The following is a 14,908-nucleotide window of genomic DNA, read 5'->3' as shown; positions in this document are numbered from 1 at the left end:
AGTACAAATTCACACTGAAAACTATCAATCAAAGATATGATTGTTGGCTACCTTATACCCAACAGTATTCGTGCAATGCCGCCAAATTTCAAGATCATTCCACTGCTTAAACAGCAAAGCTTTGGAAGGTATCTTGAGCATAAGGTGGAAGTCAGACCTCAGCGTGGTGCTTCCCTACCCACACACACTGCCCAGCTGGCTGCCACTAGTAGATGGGCCCAGTGAGACATGGTGAGACATGGTATGGCAGTGAAACACACCAAAATAGAGTTTGGCTTCAAACTGGAAGCTTTCTTACTTGCATATAGTGCCATGACATTTTCACCAGGGAGGTCGGTGAAAGCAGCTTTCCTTCTGCATAAATATTCCAGCTCTTTTCAAATGTTGTGACAACTGGTCAGCACTGGTGGTAACAATTCCAGTGCAAGAACCAGCCTCACCAGGTATAATGAATACAATGTGACTACTATCATCTACCATCATCTGTCTTCAGCCAAGTTAAATCACCACCCTTCCAGCAAGAATAAAATGAAAATAGGAAAATGGGCTCCTGATATATAAAACTTTTCTTCTAAGATTGAAGTAGCTTTCACTGCAGTGTTAGTTCACTTGATTTAGGGGCTGAAGTCTAGTCCTGCTAGATTACCACTGCTATTTCCTCTCTTGGCTGGTTTTGTGATACACTGTGCCTCGCTGCCAGTGTTTGTCATTTGATCACAGCTGGTTAATACAGCAACAGTTGAGTGAATGATATCTCTGTTCAAAACAATCTCTTTTATTCACACAATTGCCAAGATAGTATTTATGTATGAGTTATTGTACTTACTATTAAGGACAGGGTTTTCCTTCCTTGTCTGCTCATGGAAGAACGGTGCTGCGTGCAAGGCCAGGCAGCTTAAAATTCTATCGCCATGGGCTGCCCTACACTCCCCTGCTCTTTTCTTTCCATGTCCCTATTTAGAGAGACCAGAGCCTTGTGCCTGTGAGACGCTAAGCTCTGAGATGAGGCAGCTTTGGGTTATGAAGCCAATTGATTCAGCCACAGTTTCTCCTAGTTAATTCAAAACAACATGATGAACATACTGCCCAACTTGCACTTGGAGGACATTTCTCAGACACAATTGTATTATATTCTGTGTTCAGGATGTTATGCTAATGCCATTATGATAGACCTGTCAATGCAGCTCTGTAAAAGACCTCATACACAAGAAAGCCAGGTCCTTGGGATGGCTTATAAGAAGTTAACAGTTCTAAATATAGCTTGTACAATCTACACGAGACACAAAGTTCTGCTTAACTATTGGCTAACTGAAAAACACCTTTCACAAGCTGTTTCCCCAGCTTATACACAGCATGTCACTCAATTTGGGTCTTGAATACATCACACACTAGTGACCTTAAGACACTGAACAATATTTAAGAAGATACGGCCAGAGGGCTGCTGTTTGTAATAAAACATAAGAAAAAGAAGGAGGGGAAAAGAAGAGAAGAATTTATAAACAAAAATGAGGAATGTGAAATAAAAACAAAAATTTGAAAGCAGTTGAGTAAAATCTGTGGACTACCAATGAAGTCATGTATTTATAAACCTCACAGAAAGGAAGTAGCGAGATGTTTATCAAGTGGGATGGGAATGACTGAGTCTAATCTTGCTCTAAATTCTAGGTGCTAATCCTCTAATTAAGAACTACTGACTACCCTTTAACTAGAAATTTACAGTGTATGCTGCTCACTGGCAGAGATCTGATATTTTCCAATTTTCTGCATGACTCCCAGGATACTAACGGCTACTTAAAATCAGATGATCACCACAGAGAACTAGCTCTTAAGTCTGAAAATGCAGTATCAAACACAGAAATGATTACTGGGCACTAGCAGATTACTGTTCATGATTGGTCTGTCTATAGACTAGATGAAACACATCTGATCAGAGCTCACCTTCTCAAATCTCTTAGTTATAGAATCATAACATTTTTAAGGAGCATATAATGTTGACAACACTGATTTGAATGTTTCTTACCTGTAAGTGAATCACTGAGGTATATCTTGTATCTCAAAGAATTACACAGTTGCACACCTACAAACTTCTTATACCAAGTCCTCTTTACATATTGTTTCCCTTTGCACTCTGAATAAGAGTCTGAATTGAATGGGATTTCAGTCCAGATAGCATCCTTTCCCACTGCAGGAGAGAAAGATACTGAAGTATGATGCTTCACATAAAAGTACACACAACAAATACATGCAAATAAACAGAATCATAAACCCTGATGGCCCAGAATGCACCATGGCAACAATCACCTGCATTTTGAACATGAACATTACCTCAGGAAAGCACCAAAAGGTGCAGACATGATTGATGCAATGAGCTGTTTTCCCTGTCTGTGTGTGGTGCCAGTTTGGAATAAGCTTGTTTTAGGACTTTGTTAGGGGAGAATGCCTCTGTCTTGGCAAAACTCTCATTTACGAAGTGGGTGATACAGTCACTGTTTTTCAGTGAGTTCAAGCTGGGACAGTCAACTTGCAGCAGACTGTATGTGATTTAACAAAAATACACATAAAAAATAAGTGTCATGAATTATGTGGAAAGAAATGTCATCTCGGTGTTTGTCAAGATGATGTACATTACAAATGCAAAAAGCAGCCCAATTTGCTTGAGCAATCTCAGCTGTTCTTCAAAATCTCGGTCTGCCTCCCACCAAACACAGCAAGAGCCTTGCTGGTGGCCTCAAGCAAGCTGGATCAAGCTTTCAGAAGTAGATTTTTTTTTTTCCTCTGAAGTACAATGGCAGACAAATCGTATTCTCTAAGTTTTGCTGTTAATTCACTTAAAAAGTGTGGAGTAGCTTATTCATTTTACAGAACTCTCTTTTGCTTTAATGACAAGGCTGAGAAAGTTTGAGGCTATCCTTGGCTCAGTTGTGTACATTGGTTTGAAGCCATCGCAGCTGCCGTGGGAGCACCACATCACGTTGATTGCGTTCCACTCAGGTAAACAAGCAGCCTGGCATGAATTCCTTACTGGGGGTAAGGAATGGGTGGAAAGAGTGAAGTCATGTGTGAATGTCATTTGATTCCATAACTTGTTTCATTGGTGCAGTACACCTCCCCTGCCTCCCTCCCCAATAAAAAAATCACGCTATCTCATTTCTGAAAAAATTCCTAATCAGAAGACATCATGGCTTAAGACATAAAAGGCTTACTTGAAATTGGCTCACTCACTCTTGGGTCCGCTGGGGGAAGAAAACAAACATTCAATCAGATGCTGCAAAATGAACTTTCTCAATATTTCAATGGGAAAGCATCGGTAAGTGATTTTGTACAGTTGATGCAAGCATTAATTTGCGAAACAGAAGGAGTTCTGGAAGCCAAATTCACTTTTGCGTTAAATTAAATGAAAAGAAATATATTGCTTAAGTGAAACTACGGTTTTAATGGGCTTTTAAAATTTTTACTTACGGAACAATGCCAGCCAAACACAGTTCTATTAAAACCAAGAGTTAAAACCTGTAACCAGCAAACCTCAATTCCACTGTACCCTTTAAAAAATTTCAATTTCAAAACTTAAATAATAAAAAGGACCCCTCTGTAATACTTGCCACACAAAACTTGGCTAAGAAAGCCAAAAAGTGAGAAATGGATGTATGCAATTAAGAAAAAAAAACCCCACTGTTTAATTTGTCCAAGCTAAATAGGAGACAGAACGTAAGCCTTGTCATTCATGAAAATTGCATTTGGCGTAAACACTTTTTCAGCTTTAACAATCTAGGATTACAAAGAGCGTATTCACAGTTTTTAAACATGTGTGGCATAGTCTGAACTTCTGTCTGACTAATCCCTTGCTCAGCCAAAACTCTCATCCATCAGTGACAGCAGTAAATGAGGACTGTTATATTACTACACCTGGCTCAAAATGCAGATTGAGACAGTCTTTTTGAAAACCCTAAATCTATTTTGTGTTTTATATGGTCCTTAAGTAGTATCAAGCAATAAACACTTCTACAAAAAGATGATATCTTGCTTGTATGAAGTCAACAAATCAACTGTTGTTAGCCTCATGGAGAACTGGAGTAGGGAAAGCAAAGGCACTCTCTGATTCTCATCTCTCAGTCAGATATGACTTAATTTGGGAACCAACCAACAGTCAAAATAGATTTGTATACCGCTCTGTAATGGTTTCACAGGAGGGTAAACAGAATGGAAGAGGACATACCGGGACAATGACTGTTCTCAACTGCTATTTCTTGATCCTTATTTCAGCCAAAAGACATCACCGTTACCATTACACAGAAGCCGTATTGAACAGAGGGCAAAAATGCCTATAAACACACCAGTCCAAAGTTCCCCATCTAGAAGTCATCAATGAGTTTGATAGATACAAAAAAAGGCAGGAATATTACTCTTAAGTGATGTAGCCTTCTCTAAGCATAAAGTCAGTTCCTTCATAATGAACACCAGAAAAACTGTCCGTGCTGCTGCATTTTTTCTCCTGTAGCCTGGACATCTTACATCCTCACACAATATAGCCTTGACCTCAGGCTGACCTTCCAGGCCCTACACATGCTCAGTAGTAAAAAAGCCAATCTGGAGACAGCAAAAAGCAAGACCAAATGTACACAATGAAGCAGAAAACTCTTTCAAAGATCTCACAAATGTGGATACTGAAGCCACTGCAAATGATGGTCTGACCTTTGGAAGTTCTTACCTGATTCAGTACTGAACGCCACAACATTGCTACTTGGACCTTCACCAAGAGGGTTTCTAGGTTTCACATGGAATTCATAACTGGGGAATAAAATAGAAGAGAGGAAAACTTTGCAAACCAAACATTCTTTAAGTTTGGAGCAAGTAAACTGTCAACCCACACTTCGGTGCTACTTGTCTCCTGGAGAAAAGGCCTCATTTTTTATTCTGAAAACACTGAAATATTGTTTGCTGTAGCTGTATAAGGCCTCTATGAACACATAATTTACAAGTCCTTTTGATAATTATTTACAGACATACTATTAACATTACATTTGATTTAATGCATTACTGGTTTAGGTCTGTCTCTTCTCACACATGCAGTTTCAGTTCTGGCAAAGGGAGCAGTTCAGTTGAGGGGTCAGAAGAAATCTAATTGGCAGAGATTGAGTAAAGCACATTGCTATTTATTTGCACATTTTTAATTCATAAGAACACAATCCTCCAGTTGCCTGAATGTGTGTTAATAGGAAATACATGAAGTGCTGAAAAGATATGCAGCGTCTCTTTCTTATCTTTTCACAGAAATGTCAGACAATACCAGTTTGTACTGTAGTTATCTCAGGATCCCTTTTCATCACAGCTGTGTTGAGAGCCACAGTGATATGAAAATGGAACAAGGCTGAAGGAAAATATCCAAGCCGGGCTCCTCTGCTTAAGCCTCTCCTACTCCTTGATACTTAACTGGGATGGACAGGCAAAACAAGGTGGTTTCTAATTCTGTAGCTCAAGTGAAACTTACACTTTCAACTAGAAGCTCTAGGTAACCAGGTAAACAGTTATTGAAAGACAGTTGAAAACCTAAAAAATATTACACAGAAGACAGTAGACAGATGGGACAGGAAAACAAGCTACAAGGGTGGGCACTGGACACAGCTAAGAAGTTATATCAAGGGCAGAGCTAGGACTCTCTCCTCCCCAGAACACACTATTCTAGGAAACTGCTTCTCATCACTCCTGGCTCTAGGCTGTCAGTGCCTGGGAATTTCTTACTGCTGAGCAATGGCTCAGTGCCTCCCTGTAGGACCTACATGCCCTCTACACCAAACCACCCTGATGAGCAGCATTTATACACCCAGTCAACAGCATCTTCTTCACGCCTTCCCCATGAGATATGAGCAATGCATGAGCAATCATCTGTCTCATGCATGACATCTACAGAGACACTTTCTATATGCTTCAAGTGCATACATGGTGCATCTCTCTTAACCTAAAATGTTTTTTTTATCAATGAGAGAGACTCATGGGACATGAGTCAAAAGGACTATAAGCCTGGAAAATGGGCCCTAACTTAGACAATAAATACAGAGCAAAACGAGAATCCCAGAAGTGCGAATTAAACATTCAGGTCTTGACTCGTGAAGGATCACTTACCTATGATAACTTGTTAGCTCATGGCCATAATGTAGCATTGCAATATATTGCTGAAATTGCTACCAAACAGCAATTTTCTAAAGAAAAAACACATACCACTCTCTGCATGGTTGGAAATTTGTAAACTCCGTTTTCAAGTCACTACAAGAGGCAGAATAATTCATTCCAAACTTTGGATTACCTCTCACTGTTTCTTGGCTCCTGTAAAATCTGAACTGCTCACTAATTATCCTCAGTGGACTAATCATGCAATACCAAGCAACTGTTTTCCATCCACCATACTTCTAAGATAATATTTAACTTCAAAATTGCTTACATAAGCAATTCCCTTTATTTCTAGTGTTTTCTGATAGTTTTTAAGGAAAATAATAAGATTAGTACAATGAATAGATGCGTTGTGGATAATTTGTGGAAATTTCTGTGTGAAATGTGGGCTTGTTTTGAACTTTGAAAAGTCTACTTGGAGTAATTTTAACATACGTTCAAAGATGCTGCAAGACCATTTTGAGCAGCTCCTATTACTCTGCTGTAGAAGCATTAAATAAATATTAAATCAAGTTATGGGCACAAAATCTTCTTCATGATAAATTTCAAACTGTTTAAACAAACACCTGAATATAAGAATCGTATTTCAGCACTTAATATTCACATTGCATATGTGGTACAGTAACTATTTTGGTTAAGATGGATTCTAATTTGCTAGGAAATGGAATTATCCTGAGAGCTGTAGCAAAGCAGTTGCAGATTCCTCTGAAGAATCACTGAAGCAAAAATGAAGATTTTCTAGTACACTGAATATTTTAAAGTAGTGGCTAGAAGATACATTTTGTAAAAACTACAAATTAACACATGCTTAGAGAGAAAAAATTCCAAAGAGCTTTTCCTGCTTCCTTCACAGCAGAAACACCTTACCTAGAACTATTACTGTAATTTTGATCATAAATAGATGAACATGGAGTTTAAAGTTTGATAAAACAAACTGCCAGTTTGACCTTACAACTGATAATTATCTGGTTAGATCCCTTTGAATGAAATCAAAAGGGAAATAAGAAGAGCACTGATTAGCATTCCTGACCTAGAGCTTTTTGATTCAATAGGATGGCTACAATGAAAGGACAAAAATTAAACAGGTGAAATGCTCTTGTGGAACCAGATTAGTCAGCTACAGGAACTCAGAAGGTCATGACTCAGGCATATGTGAACTAAAGATCTACAGTCAGCACATCTGGATCTTACCTGAACATGTAAAGTTTTCACAGATTTTGCAAGATGCATTTGCATGCTTCTGTCAGGCAGAAAAACACAAGTTGCAGAAGATGGTAGAGGATTTTGAAATAAATTAAGTAGTTTTTGCTAATTTTTGTAAAAATATGTTGTTTTCAAGAGCTGGTATGCCCTACTTCGAGTTGCAACATTCCTCATTCCCCAGAAAACTTCAGTTGATGAACTTGGACCCATCAATTCTCTAAGTCCATAAAAAGCCCAACACAAGAACTGAAGACTAAATATTTTCCAAGTACTGTTTTTCTAATTGTGGTCTAGGGACTGCTAGGATCTCTGCAAAAGATTAAACCACATTTGGGAAAATGATGACAAGACTGAAATAAAGAACTAAAATCTACACATAGAGATTTAAGATCATGTAAACAAAACTGGAGAGAAGGACAGTAATAAAGAATTATGCAAAGTTTAGCTTAGTCAGTTTAGGGGAGACTCCTATTAATAATGTTAAAGAGCATTTTTTAAAAACTAAAATATATACAATTCTACAGCTTCGTGTTTTTACGGGTACCCAAGCATCACAGCCTCCTTTCCTCTGCCAAATTTAATCCTGAAACAATAGCAGTGGCTACATCAGTACTAGAGTGAAAATCAGCCACTTTTGAGGATGATGATAAGTAACTAGTTGACTGAAAACTGAAGAGAACAGAAAGTAAAAGTTAGACCGAGCTCATAATTTTAGAGAATTTACTGATCTAACTACTTTTAAAGCCATGGCATGTCTTTCTTCATAGGAAATCATTAAAAGTCTCCCTTTTTGTGTGTCATCTGGAAGATCTGAAAAAATAGAAATAAAATGGTGGAAAAAAGGGTACCTTCTGCAATCTTAAGCACTTAAGAAATTCTTAGAAGTTCAAGAAAGTATGTAGGGCAAAGTTAATAAAGGGAAAGAGGAAAGCTATGTAATGATTATCCCATGTCTACCTCTCTACTAGACTTATTCATGAGCAACTGGAGTCTATATTCCATCTTTATATCTGTGTGCCTATGATGTCAAAAAAACTGCTACCCAATACCTGAAGCAATCTAACATGTGTCACACCTCTAACATCTGTAAGATTGCTATGCTACAAACTTTGGAGACTAGGCCTCCCAAATCCTCCCAAACTGCATAAGACAATAAAAGTCCTTGTGTAGATTAAATGAACTTGACTTACAGTAATTACTGTGCAGAGCATATTTTTCCACCATAGGAAATCACTATTCCACATGGAAATTTGGCAGGAGCAGCTGCTCCTGCAATTTTCAAATCATGCAAAAGGAGAAGAGTGAAGATTGCAGAACTGAAAATAGGTGAGGAGAGATTTTCACCATAACAGGAGGACTGGAAAAGCTGAGTACAATCCTGGGAGTTCAGGTCATTTGCTTGGGAGATGGTGGTGGTTAAATAACAATCATGTAGGACTATCTCAATGTATAGAGCTTCTGTTTCTGCAGAGTATGCTTGGATAGTAGTACAAATGAAACTACATTTAAGAGAAAGAGAGAGAGAAAAAGAGAGGAAAAAAAGTGATGAGCTTGTTTGAGAAATCTTTCTCTTAATCAAGTTGGAAGAAGGGCTGAGACATGAGAAATGCTTATCCATGAACCCTAACTTCAATAACAATTTAGTACAAAAATCTGTTACTTTTGTAATAAGAGTACAAAAGAATCCATCACTTTTCTGTCCCTTTCTGCATTTTTCTGCATATCATTTTTTTTTTGTAGCTCTCATCTCTTGATCTTTACTGTTAACAAAAATCTGCATCAGCAGATTTTTTAAATGTATGCCATTAGGACATTTTGGGTGCTAATGGCAACACAAAACAGTTATACACAACGGTAATAACAGTACAAGCAAGTAGGCATTAAGTTTTGTGTGTAACCACACGAAAAACTCATTTTAGCAGAGAATTGAATATTTACTTGTTGTGGCTTTTGAGTTAGCATTTAAGACATATGAAAAAACTTTGAAGGAAATTATCAGCATATCTTATAAAACCAGTTTAATACATGCATGTATCCTACACATTTCACGATTTTTCTGCAGTTTGGGTTTGTTGGTTGATTGGAATTTTTTGATTTTCTTAGGGAGGGGGCTTTGATTTTTTTTTAACATTTCCTGTTATTTATGTTCCTCAAGAGACCTCATGGCTGGAAGTGTACTTTCCTTGAGACACAATCTAAAGAAAAAGTTCAAAAAAGACCACTCAAAATTCTTTTTAAAAGAAGAAAATTGTATTAGAAATCAGCCTAATCAGTATTTACAGGAAAGGTTTACAAAACTCTGCAATGCAAGCATCACAGACTTTTTGTTTCTTGTTCGTACTTCTTCTATTTAAAATCTACACAAGCAGGCCAGTGTATCTTCTAATGGCTACCTGAAATTCCCCAGAGCTATTTGGCACATCTATAACTGCAAGTCTTAATATTTTTCTCCACTGCTTTCCAATTACTGCCAACACAAACTCACATGAGAACTGTTTTCAGTAATATTCAGACTTTTTTGAAGGCTTGTATATAAATTAGTGCTGCAAAATTTCCTGGATTCTAGTGGTATGTGCTTTGAACTTAATTGCCTTTAAACAAACCACCAGAATGAATAAGGAAATGTACACCTAATTCAGAAAAAATCAAGATAGGGCAGGAACACAAAAATAGGAACAACATATTTTGGCAGGGAAATCAGCAGAAATAGCAGAAAAAATCAAAATGAAACTATATCAGATGACTGGAAGACTTAAAAAAACAAATAAATTTTAGGGAGTTAGAAAACTCCAAGGCAAGTAAAAAAAAACAACCCTAAAATTCCTTTGGAAATGGGAAAAGAGAAGCAAAAAAATAATAACATCTGCTATTAATATTCTAGGCTAGGAAAGGCCCATGAAAAAAACCTGCAGGTTTTAACAAAAGAGAAGACGCAGATGAGCACCATCATTACTACACAGGAGACAGGAGGAAGAAAACAGAAAACACAGTAAGCCCATTTCTTTCTCAGGCCTCTCAATAATTATTCTAAACAAGTAACTCAAGGAGGGAAATACTGAAAATCATGGATAAGGACCTTACCTTGACTCGCACATAGGGGAATCTTGGGTATTACATTACCATTGGAGAAGTTACTGCAATGCCTTCTTTTTAAGGGTAGTTTTAAATATTTTTTTTAATTGCTTTGACCAAAACAATCAGTCTTGCAGTTTGATTGGTCTGTTTTCCAAGTGGAATAAATTGTACACTTGTCAAAAAAACTGTGATAGCTTTCTCAGCACAAAACCTGCAGGATTTCCATGGGGAGGATGAAAAATTAAATTACTTCATACTCCTACACCCCTTCCTCTCGTTTTTCTTTGCTAAGAAATGATTGACATTTGCATTAGCGTACAAAACCATCTCGATCTGCATTAAAGAAAATGGGCAAAATTGACATTTACAAGATCAGAAACTAACCCTAAGATTTAATCATACAGTGGTTTAAGTTTGGAGGCATGTACACAAGTCATCTACTCCAGGCCCCTTTTCACTTAAAAACTATGTTAGGTTGCTCAGGGTGAATCAACAAGCACTGTAGTTACAGACACTCGATACCTGAACAACAGAGAGAAAACTGAGTAGCTCAGTACTTCATTGAGGCTAACTAGAAGAAAGAAGGACGGATGAAGTTTGGCTATATTTCACTTATTTAATAAGTGAAGGACTAATTGAAGGATAAAAATGACAAAAACTGCTGAAAATGTGTCTGTGTGATACCAAAAATACAGCTTAGTGAAATGTGGCCTAGATCTACTCTAAAATTCTTGGAAATAATATAAAGGATGACAAAGCTAACTACAGTACAAAATTGTAAACAATAGATGTGTATATGTGATTATAAGGTCACAAAAGAATATCTATAGTAGAAATGTTAAGCAGAAGACATTCACGAAATAAGAGAAAATTTTCCTCTTCAGGTACAGTTATACCTAATTAACTCTTTAAGAAGGTTGTATATAATTATCTAGCTCACATAGCATAACATTACATGCATTGAGTGATTACAAGTAAAAGTTACAATCAAAAGGAAAATATGTGATGAAATTAAACAGAATTCTATATTGGATCCAGACAGCAGCTTAGTTCCAAGAACAGTAGCAGTTTAAAGAACTCTGGCCAGCCAAATAATGGATACCAAGATCTCAACTTTCCAGGTTACTTAAACCAACAGAAGTTTTCTAAAATGTGATAGTAATATACTGCAAGCACCATATTTGGCAATTCTCCATATGAAAAAAAATCCAACATATTCATCCTATAAGGAAAAATCCTTTAAACGAATGTGATGGTGTCAACTGTCAGGCATGCCTTACTGCGAGAGAATGACATGGATACAATGTGCCTTTTCTTGGGCAAAAAGCATGGGGGTCCCAGTGCTTCAACAAAATAACATCTTACAGGAGACTTTAGAATCTTTTTGTTTTTATCAAAAAATCAAGTAGTTGTGTTGGAAAGCAGCTAATTGTGCTCCATCTTTATTTAAAGGGTGCATGTCCTCACAATTGGACAGATTTTCAAATCACTGTTTTTTGTTCACCTCAGAGTCTCAAAGTCTTGTAATCGAGTCATCAAGAACACATAAAGCTGGCATACATAAGATAAACACGAGAGATGACAAATTGTCATCATATATGCATCTTGGTTTTAAAGTAGTCCCTACAAGCTGTTGCAAGCCTATGGAAGTTAATTTTCACTTACATATTTGCCCGGTATGACACTGTTAAAACCAAAGATTTGGTAACTGTAGTCAGAACTTTTCAGAGAGTGCATTTTTTCTGCATCTAGTCACTTTTTAGACAGCTTGTTTAGCTGAATAGCAGAATACTGCACAATAATGCTCGGATTCAGAGAAATTTGTGTCCTATTTAACTTCTATGTTTGTACTTACTGACAGTTGCAGTCACATGTGCAATATTTCGTGAGAAAGAGACCGTATGAGTCTCTCTTTGCTGTCCAAATTTCTTAAATATTCAAAGTCTGACCATTAGCTGCTAATCTTTAAAAGTTGCCTTGTCAAAAAGCCAGCTCAAACAAAGATGAGTGTCTGGCTTACTGAAGAACTTCCCAGAGGTGTAGCAGTATGACCTATTTGAAAGAAGAATGTAAAAGAGAAAAGCAAACAAACAGCATGATCTGTCAGTCTCCAATGCACCCAGCTTTTCCTTGCTGTTCTGCCTCCTTCACATTGAAGAGTTGTCTTGCTTCTCAGCTGCTGGATGTGAGTCATTAACTCTTTAGCTCTGGGCCAGGCACTAACATATCCTACCTGCTTTATCTCAACACTATGATAGACCTTAGACAGCATGATCGCATACCAACTTTGTCATATAGTGCTCCTCAAGAGCACACATCTGCAGAATTACACACTTGAAAGGTCTTACTGCTATTGGATCTTTCTGGTTTAAATTTACCCATGGAGACTGAGATACTATGTTCACAAACATTTTTATTCCTTTTGGAAAGTTTTTATTTACATCTGTCTGGTTCAGATCTCTCCTGAATTGTCTTCAGCTCAGGAGGCACTGAGCCTTCAGCGCAGCGTAGGGGATTCATATAGCCTCATTGAGGGCTTCAGGAAAGCTGGAAAAGATAGACTTTCAAATTCAGCTTGTCAGCTTCTCCAAGCCAAGAGCTTCTTCCCCAGTTAATCCATCTTCTGCTACTGAGCATCTTTCTTTCCATATACTTGCTGGTAGTTTTGCAAATGGTCATTTATGAGAGGGATTTCTTTTTCTCTTCCAAGTTTCTTTTCCAGCTCCACCTCTTCTTCAGCTCTTTCCTTTAAGGGTAGTCATGGAAAAGTCTGCTTCTTGGTCTCAATGTATTACTTTATGAATTTGCAGACATTTCAGGGACTCTGTTAATTTACTGAGCTGTGTTTCACTGTGTCTCTTCCTCCTATTTTAAGTCACTTTTGTCCACAGGCCCATTTTCTTCATCTATCACAGAATCACAGAATGGTAGGGGTTGGAAGGGACTCCTAAAGATCATCTAGTTCAACCCTCTAATGTGCAATCAGCTCCTGACAGACAAGAGACTTTTTTTATGGACTTGTGCTATTTCTTGCAACGATGATAATGTCTACATGATGTCAGTTGTCTTAATCATTTTCTTATTTTCCTTGAATTGAGTGTGCCAACAAGCCTCGATTCAAATGGTAAGACTAGTAATTTCATATGCTCCTGCCAAAGCTCTCAAAGTGTCCTCAGAACAAGGAAACACACATTTTGAAAAGGGTGTTTAATCATACAGAGTCGCTGTAAGAAGGTCTTTACATCCTTTAAACCCTGTGAGACCCAAGGCACATGCACCACTGCAATTTATTTCAAAGGTCATCAATTTTAGCTGAGGGCCACCTGAATCCAGAAAGACTATCACTGTCTTTCCCTTTTGAGGTTGAAGGCCAGGAGGGATAATACCCACAACTCTGTCATGGAAAAGTTATCCTTTTATGTCTTAAGTCAGTCTCCACCAGGCAGTACCGATCTCCTATCTAACCTTATAACAAAATCGATGCTCTCAAAGACAGCTTTTCTCCACGATTTTTGGTCTGCTTTTGCATACCAAAACTCAAAAGTCTTCTCATAGGATTAACAGAATTGTTACTAAATAAGATAAAAACAATCTTATCTGCTCTGCATAGCTCCTGCCTTCCTCATGAGCTTTCCAATAGTTCTAACTGGGTCTGCCTCCGTATATCTTGCTTCCTTTCTGAACAATGACCAGCCTAAAAATGCTGCAAAATTTTCTTTTAGCCATCTGGAAATTGTTCTCAGCATCAAGAACTTTTCCTTGCTTCCATATCTTTTCTACACAGAACCAAATCCCATCCCATTTCTGTCACTGTATGTGACACAAAATGTTCCAGAGTGTAACGGAAGAGAGTACCATTAATAGCACAGTTCTTTTTGAGAATGCAACTATATTATTTCAAAACAACTAAAATGAAAATACAAGCAGCAAAATGTAACAGCAGTGCCTACTGCCTGTCTTCCTACTGTAGGCAGATATTGTTTTCCTCTCTTCTAAGCTTTCCCAGCTGATTGAAGAAACTGATTGTTGTATTGATAACATATCTTAATTGTCTCTTAACAGGATGGAACAACATAACTGCAATTCACCTGTTCAAAAACCACATGCCTTTAAGAAATAAATATATTCTTGGTGTAATACACAGCAATTTTAGCCCACCTCATGAGTTCTGAGGTCTTTCAAAGAAACTCTTTTTAGGTATCACAATTCGGCTAACACCCTTCCCCTCCACTTTCTGCAATGGTTCCTCACTTCCTCCTCCAAGGAGTTGCTGGTCACAAGTACATGAGCTAAGAATCAATATTTCAAAATAAATCACATATAGACATAAAATCAAGGTTCAAGATGGGTTCTATGCAGAATTTTGTACTGTGTTACCAATTTAAGAATAATAATAGAAAAAGGCTTAAACTGAAACAGAAAAAATCAGTTACCAAAGCCAAATGGATAGTCTTACAAGAAAAAAAAT

General features: G+C 37.5%; 1 protein-coding gene across 1 annotated transcript in view; it reads right to left on the bottom strand.

Annotated features, from left to right (window-relative positions):
* The window catches only part of ABI3BP (ABI family member 3 binding protein), a 144,467-nt gene that overhangs the window by 5,417 nt on the left and 124,142 nt on the right, over positions 1 to 14,908 (bottom strand). Inside the window, exons 56-58 of the mRNA XM_062004165.1 lie at positions 4,706 to 4,785; positions 3,204 to 3,233; positions 2,021 to 2,182 (exon numbers count right to left, since the gene is read on the bottom strand). Of these exons, the coding sequence (XP_061860149.1) occupies positions 2,021 to 2,182; positions 3,204 to 3,233; positions 4,706 to 4,785 (272 nt within the window). The remainder of the gene's footprint in view (positions 1 to 2,020; positions 2,183 to 3,203; positions 3,234 to 4,705; positions 4,786 to 14,908) is intronic.

Source organism: Colius striatus, chromosome 1, assembly GCF_028858725.1.
Source record: "Colius striatus isolate bColStr4 chromosome 1, bColStr4.1.hap1, whole genome shotgun sequence".
NCBI lineage: Eukaryota > Metazoa > Chordata > Aves > Coliiformes > Coliidae > Colius > Colius striatus.
Note: the sequence above shows the minus strand (reverse complement) of the source record. Positions and strands in the feature narration are given on the sequence as shown.